The sequence below is a fragment of the Bombus bifarius genome, unplaced genomic scaffold, assembly GCF_011952205.1.
Source record: "Bombus bifarius isolate JDL3187 unplaced genomic scaffold, Bbif_JDL3187 scf7180000008014, whole genome shotgun sequence".
In the NCBI taxonomy this organism is placed as follows: Eukaryota; Metazoa; Arthropoda; class Insecta; order Hymenoptera; family Apidae; genus Bombus; species Bombus bifarius.
Window position 1 is genome coordinate 780,095 of NW_022884390.1, and position 12,272 is coordinate 792,366.

Here is a 12,272-nt window from a genome sequence, read left to right on the forward strand (position 1 = left end):
GTGGAACGTAACACGCTGTATAAAGAATTATACAATGATATACCATAACGAAATTTGTACCGATGTCCGTATGGATAATGTAAATCATCCTTAAACCCTAAGCAAAGCGAACGAGGTGTATTCCGCGTCGACCTGTCTCGTAATACGCTTAAATAATCTCGTCTTCTATTCTGCCTCCCCTTAGATCTCATCCCCTAGGGTTAGCAAGTTCATCAAACTCGTTGCGTTTCGCGTATCAACGATGTTATCGCGGTTCGATCAAGCGAAAAATATCGCGGAATCCGGCAACAAGGCCGAACGAGGAAAAAGCATTAACGAGTAGCATCGTGTACCGCGTCTGCACGCGGCAATTATTGCTAATTAAACTATTCGCCGGGATCGAAACTAAAATTCTCCTCGCCGAGAAATGCGGCTCGACCACGTTCTACGAGAAAGTTGGGAAACACGACGATTCCGTAGTTTAGTCTGTAATCGTTAATATCTGCGCTGATAACGACGCTTCGTGATTTTTGTTACGTACCATTTTTACCTTTACGCGCCGATTGACATCGTGGACCGTGCAACGAAGCTTCCACGATATTCAGCTCGATCCCATTCGTCCTGGCGTTCTTCCAGCTGGACGTTCGCTCGAACATCGTTTCGAGACCATTTCTGTCATCGTCGATGAGCGACTACGTAGCTACAGTTCCCCTCGTTCTCGCAGGTGACGAAAGATTTCACGGTGATGCGAAAAACCATGCTCCGGTTGCAAGAACCGGAGAGTTTGAGACGCCTGTTTTGGCCATCCGCGTCCCTCCGTCAACGAATTTGCTCGAAATTGATGCAGTACTTTAGCTTCGAGCCTTTTTACGCGCTCGACTCTTCTCTTCCGACCGGATAGGGACGCTCCTCGCCTTTGCCTCTCGTCGTTCTCTTCCTTCTTTCAAAGAAAGTAGGTCCTTCGAAGGCTATCTGGAGCTTTTCGTCGCAAGAGTTTTCACTCCCTTTGCAACAGCTCGTACAACGCCGCGATATACGTTTGCGCCATTTGTAGAGTCTCGAATTTGCTGAGCTTTCTGTCATTGCCGAGGCTAGGCACGACGTCCCGTAGCCTATCGAAAGCATCGTTCAAACTGTTCATCCTTCTTCTTTCGCGCGCGTTCGCCGCTAGCCGTCTCTTTCTCAACACCTCGATACCCGGCGTGCCGTTTTTGATCTTCTGCATGCTCTCCTTCGCCTTTTGGCCGGGGTACTCCATCGGCGAGACGTGGAGAGCGTCGTTTTTTTGGTGGTACCTGGACGGCTCGCATTTGCCGCCTTGCTGGCTCTGAACGTAGTTTTCGTTTCTCTGCACGCTGTACGTGGCACCCAAATAAAGAATGTCGCCCCTCTGCCCATAAGGATTGCCGTTATTTCTAGGCAAAAAACCATCACCTTTCGGGATACCATAACTCTTCGCGGCGAAGAAACTCTCCTGATTCTGGCCGAACTCGCACCTGCCGTTGCTAAAGATATTGCTCGTGTGGTGCTCCATTTTTGGCGGGGTGTCGGCGCTTTGTTTGGCCGTAGCATTCTCACCGGTGAATTCGGCCCGGTTCGATACACCGTCGTAAACGTTCTCCGCGCACTCGTTCATTCTGAACGCCGGCCTGGCCGGCTCCTTCGCCGTCCTCATGTTATTCGAATGGCCGATTTGGTGCTCGTTTCGGCAACCTTCCTGGTAGTAACCCTCGTAGAACTCGGTGAAGTTGAAGCCAGTCGCGGTCACGTGAAAGCTGCCATTCGCTGCACCGATCTCTTGATACTCGCGATTTTGACAATCCAACGAGCTCACGCTACCACAGCTGCTACCCCTTGATCTCGGCGGTTGAGGATAGATCTCCTGATGAATCCAGCTACGAGGATTCGACTCTGGGCTACTCGCCGACCCGTAACCCTCGGAGTCTAACAGATCGTACTGTTGGAAACTTGTGTAAGCGGTCATTCTCACGGAACGTCTGTGTCTCTTCGGTTTACTCGAACTAACGATACTCGACGACGTGTAACGTGGTATTTAGAACATGATACACTAGAACTGTTCGAAGGAACGATCTCCTCAGGCAACTGTCATCTTGTCTGGTGAGACGAACGAATTGACGAAGTCGACGTTCTCGCGATGGAAACATTCGGCCCCCTCCAGAGGACAGAACGTACGATCAAACTACCAATTGGTTGATCCTGTCGCGATACATCATGTTTGATCGATGCGTGAAACTGATCGGAAGAATCGAATGGACTCACTGGATCCTTTGGATGACCGTGTATGCTTCGCGTACGGAAGCGTTGCGTAAACTGACTTTACCTGGCGATCTCGTGGTCTGGACCATGCTGCCCAGTTTTCTTAGGGCCCGATGGTGGGGATGGAGGACTACTGGGGCCCACGTGGAAGGGATCCAGGAGGAGTGGAAGGGGTCTACAGGGAAGTGGGCATCTCTTTGTAGAAGCCGCACGACCGGACACGCCCCTCGTCTTCCTTCGTCCTTCTTCGCTGGGGGCTCTGGAAGGTAGAGTCAAAAGACGATCGACGCGAAAGAAAGGCGCTCTATCAAGTGGCACGCACGGTCATGGGACGAGGCGCCGCGTTCTTGACATTTGAGACACGGCAACTAGCCGCTGTTCGATTTTTCTTTTTTTTCCCCTCCTCTCTCCCTTCGACTTTTCGTTGCGGACGCGCTTCCATCTCGTGACCCTCGCGCAAAGGGGATTTCGGCCGGAGTTGCCATACGATCGCTGTTGTTGTAAATCGTTCCAAAATGTCTGTTCGAAAAACGTGCAAGGATTCGAGTACTTCAGAAGCAACGCCGATCAATTTCGTAGATTAAACTGCGTAGAAAAACGACGATTGCGAAGATTTTTTTGTTTTAATTCTCTTTGAAATTTACAGCTGTTTATGCTGTCCCTTCTCGTTGCAGTTGTCATTCGATTGCTAGTTCTTGCCTTTATCGACGACGCGAAATATGGCCTTTGACCCGTCAATAACCGTGCAAACGAACCACAGGCTATAATTAATACATATCGTCTATTTCTGATTCTGTCTTTCAAAAATTAAGTAATAAAGTTTTCGTGATACGGTATTATTCTTTGCATGTACACAAATATTTTGGACATTTATACGGCTGAAGTAAATCTCGCCAGAGATTTCAAACGCTCCGGATAAAAATTATTAATCAAAGAAAATAGCATTGGAAATCAAAAGGATGATAATACGATGAAAAATATACACGTTTGTTTACTTTAAGCAATTTATCAGTGAACAGAATAATGGCGAAAAGAATGCACGAAACAGTGGCTTCCCAAGAATATAAATTGGACGTTAAATCATTGTCCTTCACGCAGATACTTTGCAACCTGTAAACGAGGGCCAAAGTAATTATGCGACTCGTTGGCAACTTCTTTCTCGTCCTCTTTTTCCTCTTCGTCGCCGTCGTACTTTATGGCACTTTAAATACAGAGGGGCTGGAAAGTGTGGACAAATTTGACTGGTTTACGAGGGTTGCACGCGGTGCACGTCCATTCCGTGTAGATGGTGCAGATTCTTCGAGAGGTTTGCTTTTTTTTTGTCCTTCTAAATCTCCGCTTTTTATCAGAGATCGTATCTCTTCCTTTAATGTATGTATTCCAGCTACTTTATACAGTGTACCGTGCGTATCGATAATTTACGTCAAGTATTACGTACTTACGTTAAAAAAATCTTTATTCATCGTGATGAATCATGTGCGCGAACAATATTTAAATTATAACGTAAATTGTTTTTCAAACTGTTCATAGAAGGATATACGATGAATTTACTTGCAGCATAAGTGTAAAAAAGATAGGAAAATAATGGAAGATTTAAATGCATAAAAAGATAATACTAAGTCAACACGACTATAAAATATAATACGAAATAGTTATAAAAATCTATGGGAAACTACCTTTAATACTGCTACCTTTAATGTCTCTCCTCTTTGGTTTGTAAAAGTTCTTTAGTACGAGTTTTACGATCAACCTAAGTCGTTGAAAATATTTCTGTAAAACTGGTTTATTGTTCTAACGTCTTCGAAAATACGTTTATACGTTGTACAAATAGCAGAACTGGCGTAACAGTGGCAAAGACTATTGCATAAGAATACTACGAACAAGGAAAATCAGTTTTCGATATTTCAAGTTCACATGTTGCGAAACATGTGAATTCTACGTTTCACGCTACAGACGTGACAAATTCACGCGAAAACGCCTTTATTGACGAATCTTATTGTACGCGAATATTTTTACCAACGTAAATAGCTATGTTGGTCCTCGAGTTTGCCATACCACTTAGACTCACGACACTTTATGAACATTTTCGATTTAATAGATGTTATATAAACGATCTCCTGTTGGTATATTGCAGAAACATTTAGGATAACAGTGTTAAACAAATTACATTGTTCCATTGGAATTGGTTTACTTAATATTACGCGTAATTTAGTATTTAGGCTTCGGACGTACACAGAGATCCATATTTTTATGGACAAAACTGGGAAACTAGAACGTAAGGCGAGACGTTTGTTTCAGCTACCGTATATTTCCATTAAACGACTAACGACACAGAATTCCATTCAACGACTAACGTACAGTTCCGTGCATAATTATAAAATCAACCTCGTTTTTACAGTTGTCGTAATATTAAAATAAAAATTGACAAAATCGTTTATTTCGTTCCGTATCATAACATAAAACAAAACGAAGGATACGACAAATAAAAATATTCTTTTTAACTTGAACGAAGAACAAACAATTACATAAAATTCATTCGCGTTATAACGTTCGAGGTTCGCGGAATAAGCTCCTTCTTCTCGGACCCTTTCGTTAGGAAAGTGATTTTGTTGAAAGAGATCAAACACAGTTTCGTATCAACGGGCAAAAATATAATAATCGACGTGGCAATTTTTTCACACGACGTAACGAGACGAATGAGGCAAAATCGATTAACTTTGGGCCGGCAGCAGCCGCAAACCAGTGATTTTCGAAATTCTCGGTCCCAGGGAAATTCCAGTTCAGGGTTGTATGGGCGTACCTCATTTATTTCCCTCCTCTTTTTCGGAAACTCGAAGTCACTTGGCTGTTTGCAAAAGGCGGCAGCCTCAAGAGGCTCATTATCCTCTGCTAATACCCAACAAATGAGCCGACCCTTCGTGCCCGACCCACAAAGAGAGAGCAACGTGCACAAAAGGGTAGCGTCGTTCGTGTCATGTTTCTTAACAGTCTTAAAACATATAGTACGGATGAGGGGTCTGGGGGGTGTTGTGCGGATTATAAACAAACGGTTGCTGAGCATGTACATAACTGTATATATACGTTTGTACACGAGCATTCAAACATCGCTATATCAATAAGTGGAATTTTGCTTATGATTTTACCGTAGCTAAGTTTTCTTTGTCCTACGATATTAAATTACAGACGAGCAATGTAATTATTCTAATATGTTAATTTGCCAAATAAGTATTTAGATTACCGCTTTTAAACGCTATAGTAGCGTCCGACTTACGAATTACATATCCGCGTACCTTTCGAATCCATGAAATCCATATTTCTCGAATTTTGCTTTATTTGCTTATTTCTAGACCGTTATGTCATTACACCGCTTTATATCGATCATTATTCCTCAGTTTTCACGTCAAATGTTTTTTTTTTTTTGCAAATACTTATACAATATCCTGTTTCATAACGTAGTATCATGGACGAGGGGCCTGGGGGGTGTTGTGCGGATTATAAACAAGCGGTTGCTAAGCGTGTACGTAGCGAGGCTAAGACAAAAGACCGGGGGTTGTTAGAGGACAATAAACGAATTAACAGCAGTACGAGTTGAGATGTCAGAGAGTGCGGATTGCGTCGATGAGAGTCGCTGATTAATTACTTAGTCGTGTTAATTATTATACGTTTGCTGCGATTAGTTCATGTTTAACAAACATCATTTTCTGTTCAATTAACACCTGTTTAATCTACTTATCATTAATAAACTAAGTATAGTAGTTACCATACTACAATTTGGGGGCTCGTCCATGTGATTGAACAGGTGTTAATTGAACAGAAAACAATGTTCGTCAAACATGAACTAATCGCAGCAAACGTATAATAATTAACACAAATAAGTAATTAATTGACAACACTAATCAACGCAATCCGCACTCTCTGACATCTGAACTCGTAGTGCTGTTAATTCGTTTATTGTCCCCTAGCAACCCTTGTCTTTTGTCTTAGCCTCGCTACGTACACGCTCAGCAACCGCTTGTTTATAATCCGCACAACACCCCCCAGGCCCCTCGTCCATGATACTACTCATCCCTGTGGTGGGGGAGGGGGGAAATCCAAATTCGTCTTTGTTCGATAGTTGCACGTAGCGACGAGATTGTTTTGACCTTTTTTTATATCTTGATACTCCGAGGCAAATAACAACATGATTTGAATTGTCCTCTAACTCATGTGCCGCTACATCACCCCCCCCCCCCACCAGTGATAACGTTTTTTATGTTATATTTGCAATAGGTTTTCTTTGTACAATATTATATTATGCCTGAGACATTCGCGTTATTGAGTTGGAGATTGTCGAGTGTATGAAATTTATCCTACTATAATCGTTCTAAAATATTCGTAATAAAAAAAAGAATCATCTTGTTGGGGCGGGTTTGAACAATGCGAGCAGGTACTACGACTTTGTTTCAAATGTTCTCCAATTGTTATTTTTTTTAATTCATTTATTTAGACTCGCATCCACCTCTGAGAGCTGTTAGCGACTACAGTTATACAATTATTGTATGTCATAGACTTGTACAATTCTATATTACATTGGTGTACGTTATTGTTTGGTGATAAATACGTGCAATATCTACATCGCATTGGCGAGCATATTTCTATACTTGTGACACGTGTCAGTTGTAGGGAATGCCGTTACTTCGCTCAAGTGGGAAAGCTTCGCGTCTTTTAGGAACTGTAAGAGTCGTTTCATTTCTTCCTTCTCGCTTAGAATCGTCTTGAGATCGTTTGGAACGTACGGCGTGGTCGTTCATTTTCGTTTCATTTTCTCGAATTATTTCAATCGTTTATGCCATTGGATTCTATTCCATCGTTTCGCGATACTCGATCGAAGCTAATATTGGAAATGATATTTCACGACAAACTTTCTAATTCACTTTCGTTTGTACAGTTTCCTGTTAAACGTGCAATTTTATGCCGATAACAACGAAGCTTGAAATCGTTACAGCTGTATAAATATCGTAGGATCTTTACTACAATTAGTTTAGTTACAATAAATGGATTAAACAGATGTTGGTTAAACAGGAAACGATGGTTGTTCAACGTGAACTAATCACAGTAACGTATTATAATTAAGACAATTAGATAGCTAATTTGCAACTCTCGTCACCACGGATCCAACGCTCTCCCATAATTCGCAAAACTGTTAATTCGTTTATCGTCCCTTAGCAACCCCTTGTCTTTTGTCTTAGCCCCGCCACGCACATGTTCCACAACTGCTTGTTTATAACTCACCCGACACCCCCCAGGCCCCTCGTCCACGATGCTACGATATTTTCGACAATTTGTTCGTATGTAATATAGTATTTTCCATTCAGATCGACTTACGAACCTCTCGAGATCCTTTCACATTGCTAGTGAAATATCGTGTTCTTAAAAATCCGGTTGGATCGCGAATAACGACAAGCCATTACCACCTCTTGTTTATACGCTGTAGCAGGAAGAAGCGAGGCGATGAATGATACACAGCGAGTATCGTCGCAGCCTATCTCTTCCTCGTCCTCTCTGTGCATTGATTCCGATTTTTCAATAGCGAATCATGTCCTACAATCGAGCGATAAGTTTAAGCATCGAGATAGCAGTTTCATGACCGAGACATTATTTCGCCGAGACTTGTCGCTATTACGCTACACAAAATTGGTCAATCATAATGAATACGAGTAATTTGCGTCAAATGAACCTCACCAGCCACTATCCCGTCTTCGAGCGTGACCATCGATCGATCTATCGAACCCGGTATTCTCTGAAGGACCATTATGTTGCTTCTTCTCTATGCAAAGAAATCTTTCCATATATACATACATATATCGGGTGTATCGAAAATCTGGCTAATTATTACATACAGAGTGCGGCCGAATGACATGTACAAGCGGGCACCAGGTGATTCCCTATGGGAAAATAGGAAGAAAATCTGGAGTACAATTTTTTTTTTTATTTAAGGCTTAGTTCGCGAGAAAATCGAATTCGAAGATTTGTCAAGTATATTGGAATATGGCCAATTTCGGAAATTTTTTCTCAAGACGCTTTGTTTCCGAGAAAAACCAATTTTCAAATTTATCATACGCTTGTACTCGGTTGATTTTTAACTAAATCTGCTCGAACTTTATTTCTTTGAAAATGAAATTCCCGAGTGGGAAGATTTTATTCCACGTTTTCTTATCTTCATACGTAGAACGATCTCCTGTCGATTATTTAGTACTGTCCAATTCAGAGTCAGCCACGTTCAAGTATACTTGATACATTTCCAAGCTCGATTTTCTCGAAACGTAAACCTTAAGTGGAAAAATTTTATTCATTTATTAATCACCTTGTATACGCACCCTGTATATGCAATAACCTTGTGACATGTTCATATCTCATGGCGATTTAAATTGTTTTATTTCTGGGGAAAAATATCTATTTTTGATTTGTACACTTGTTGCATGACGAGTAAAGTTATCACTTCTACCGATTAATTGCATTTTGTCTGTTTATTGTTAGTTCTGTTTGCTAGTAACGCGAATGGCAACTGCTTTCGTATCGATATCAATTCGTATTAATTTAATTTTCATTATCTGAATTTTGTACGAACTATTATCGTATCGTTTTAAAACTAATGTGTTTCAGTGGAGAAATAATTGTAGAATATACGAAATTTATATTCATTTTATGGGCTACTTGCTGCCTACGATGATTTCTATTTTATCCCACTTTTCCAAAGATACTTTATAAATAATAATACATTGTTTCCAAATTTTAAGATTCTATATAGCCGTAAAGAATTTTAAATTTCGAATTTCCCCATTCTTATCGCATGGAAAACTCTACCAGTACCCACCTACGCGAACCGCACATTATTATTTGCAACTGCCCAAAACTTTATCCAACCTAATATTAATATTAATATTGTTAATTCTCTCTCTACTCGAGCGCTCTACCATTCAAAACCATCGTCCCCTCAATTTTATCGAAAACCGATATTTTCCAAACGCGTAACATCAGCCACACGCGCCCACCATTTCCAAACTTATCCATTGCGCGTAATTATAACGCGATGCAACATCGTACTCGACAAATTGTTAATATTCCATGCCGCTTTCCCGCTAATTTTATTTTATTTAATCAATCGACGCGCACCGTTTCAGCCTGAAATCACGCGAGCCAATGATTTATGACGTCCATGCTGCACATCCAGTCTTCGATCACGAGCAGGTAACCGAGATGAAAATAAAAACGCGGGAATAAATCCCCGCGTCCGCTACGTTATAAGTTATAGCCGCGTGTCCGACGGCAGAGCACCGCGAGAGATACAGGAAGCCGTGTATTACCCAAAAGAAACTCTATTTTTCCGATTGCTTGGGTAATACATGTATGCAAATGCAATCAACTCGCCATACGTATGATCCAATCCTGTTGGCTGTGGCGGTTTGTCACGCTTGCACGCACGTTCTTTGCAGCATCGATCTATAATAGCGGCGGAGGAACGAACGATCTGTCGGCCAGGGGACGGATAACACGCCGGTGAGCAATAATAAATTTATTGCGGCCGATGAAGGGCATAAATTGATTATTAGTTGACCGCGGCACAGTTACAGTTCGGTCCACCGTGCCGATGATTTACAACATAATGATTCGTGTTCGACCGATGCATATACCGCACTGATATACGCCAGTGTAAGGTACTTTTCAGTTGGTTGCAAGTTGCACGAACGGATCAACGCGAGAGATCGCGATTTTGAAATGCACGTGGCACGTGATACGTGGATTCAGCTATCGAAGACACGTGTACACGGGTTACAAAGACACGCGTAAACGAGTACTTAAGTAGGTACACGGTTGGTTAGCGCGGTCGTGAAATCGGTTAATCGAATTCACATGGTCGTCGGTTGTTGGTTCAGCGATTTCTTGGAACAAACAAATTTTAAGCCGAGTAATCACTCTTCAACGTAGCTACTGTGTCCGGAAAGAATTAAAGACCAAGTCGAAACGTTTCTAAATGCTTGTGGATTCCGTCGAATCGAAGATCAAGTAAATTTAATTCATGGAGCAACGATAAGTAACGTAAGATAATGATAACGTTATCGGCAACATAATTCACGTTGTACCAATTGCCGAAGTCACGTGTATCAAAATACATTAGGTTGTCCGAAAAGCTCCTTTCGTTTCATAAGGTGATAATAGATGAACAACAATTTCTGTTTTGTATTATTTTATTGAATTAGTTATGATCCATTTTGTTATATTTCTATTATTATGTTCGTGCGTAATTCAATAAACTGATATAAAACAAAAGTGCAATTATTTTCTTATAAAACGAAAGGAGCTTTTCGGACAAACAAATACAATCACCGTTGTATATTTCATAATTTAATGTTAAAATTTATCGTCACTTGTAATAGGCTGGTACCCCGCTGGGGGTAGCCACCCGCGTGATAATCAAACAGCTAAAAAATTCTACCAAATTGGACAAATTGAAAATTGTGAAATATTAAATAAAAAAGAAGCTTGCGACTTTCAACGACGATAATTTAGAAAAATACTCATTCTATTAAATAATAATTACATGTTATACAGCGTGTTCCCAAATTAAATGTGAAAACAACGGGAACGTTTCGTTCTCGCTCTACTTTGAAAAAAATCGCCAAGAAAACAAACCGAAAAGTTGTCGTCTTTTCGTTCGTTTATCTACTTATTTATATTTTTTCTCCATTCTGAGATACCAATGTGCTCGAAAATAAAATCGGAGCGACTTGCTACTGTCGGATGTATCTAACGCTTGCATCGCTGCAAGACTCCAGCATTTTCAACAATATCCATTCGTCGAATAGACGATGACACGAGTAAACAAATGCAAATAAATAAGCGAGAAAACGAAAACTTGATCGTATAGTAAACGCCCTATACGAAACGTATATGAACGTGAACTCAACAAATTAACGTCGTTCCCTTCGTTAGACGACAATCAGTAAATAGACGCTACAAACAGATTTAACGAACTCAAGCGTTTACTCATCTCGATTCTGTTAGCCAACGAGGGCTCGATTTTCCAGATGATTTAAGATGCCGATTCCTCGGGGTTCATTCAAACATGACCCCTGTAACAGGCAGAGATTTATGGGAAACCGGGGCCCCTAATTAGAATCACACCGAGGTGTCCTAATTACAGGTTTGGCCGCGGCGTTTTCGAGCCTTCCCGAGGCTGCGCCTTTGGCGTAAAACGATTCCAGTCCTGCCAATTTCTGCCCTTTTTTCACTAACGGATCGTTAATCCTAGGAAAAGTAGACAAGCGTGGGCGTTGGCTACACTCGAATCTACATCTGATTAGCTCGCACTATATCTGACATCGCAAATGAACCATTTTAACGCCTTCTTTGTTTCTTTTCCTTCTGATCTGTGGCCAGGAGGGTCGGTTCATAGAACGAGACCCGCGTACAGAATTCGTGTTTTTTTTTTCCTTTTGTCTTTAGGAAAATTAGGAACCAGAAGACTCGTAAAAGTTGATCTCAATTTGTAACATAGTCTCCGGGGTCGTGCAACCTTCTGCCTTGACATTTCAACGAACAGACTGAAAAGGAAGTTGGACTATGAGAATATGAGAAAAAGTTGAAACGTTTGAGCATCTTTTACCGACTCGAACAACTTCTGTGTGAAATTTGTTCGCATTTCTCACGGTCAGAGGAATAATTAACGTACACGCGTTTTCGAACTGCGTGTGATCCTACGATTAGTTCGGATGAGCAAGGTTCGACCATATTCACGTATCAATAGCAAATAATCTTTGGCTGTTTAATAATTGTTGTTTAATAAATTGATCGACTGAATGAATAGGTAAATAATAATAATAAATTCCGCGTCCATTTCCACGGCAAGTCTAAAAATGTATTTACGACTAAACGCAAACGTTAGCCAGTCCAAATAATAGATACGTATAATTTGTAAAAGGTTTGAAGATTCGTATTAAAAAAATTCAATGATATTCGCGTATAAACGCGCAGACCCG

At 41.1% G+C, this 12,272-nt stretch overlaps 1 protein-coding gene across 1 annotated transcript; it reads right to left on the reverse strand.

The window, feature by feature from the left end:
• Nucleotides 1–684: 684 nt before the first annotated feature.
• On the reverse strand, nucleotides 685–2,139 carry LOC117206983 (protein twist-like). Its single transcript, XM_033446744.1, has one exon. The coding sequence runs from the start codon at nucleotides 1,961–1,963 to the stop codon at nucleotides 977–979; it is 987 nt and encodes a 328-aa protein (XP_033302635.1). The 5' UTR covers nucleotides 1,964–2,139; the 3' UTR covers nucleotides 685–976.
• Nucleotides 2,140–12,272: the final 10,133 nt, after the last annotated feature.

Coding starts and splice junctions, on each gene's coding strand:
- LOC117206983 (XM_033446744.1), bottom strand. CDS start 1,963: ATGACCGCTTACACAAGTTTCCAACAGTACGATCTGTTAGACTCCGAG.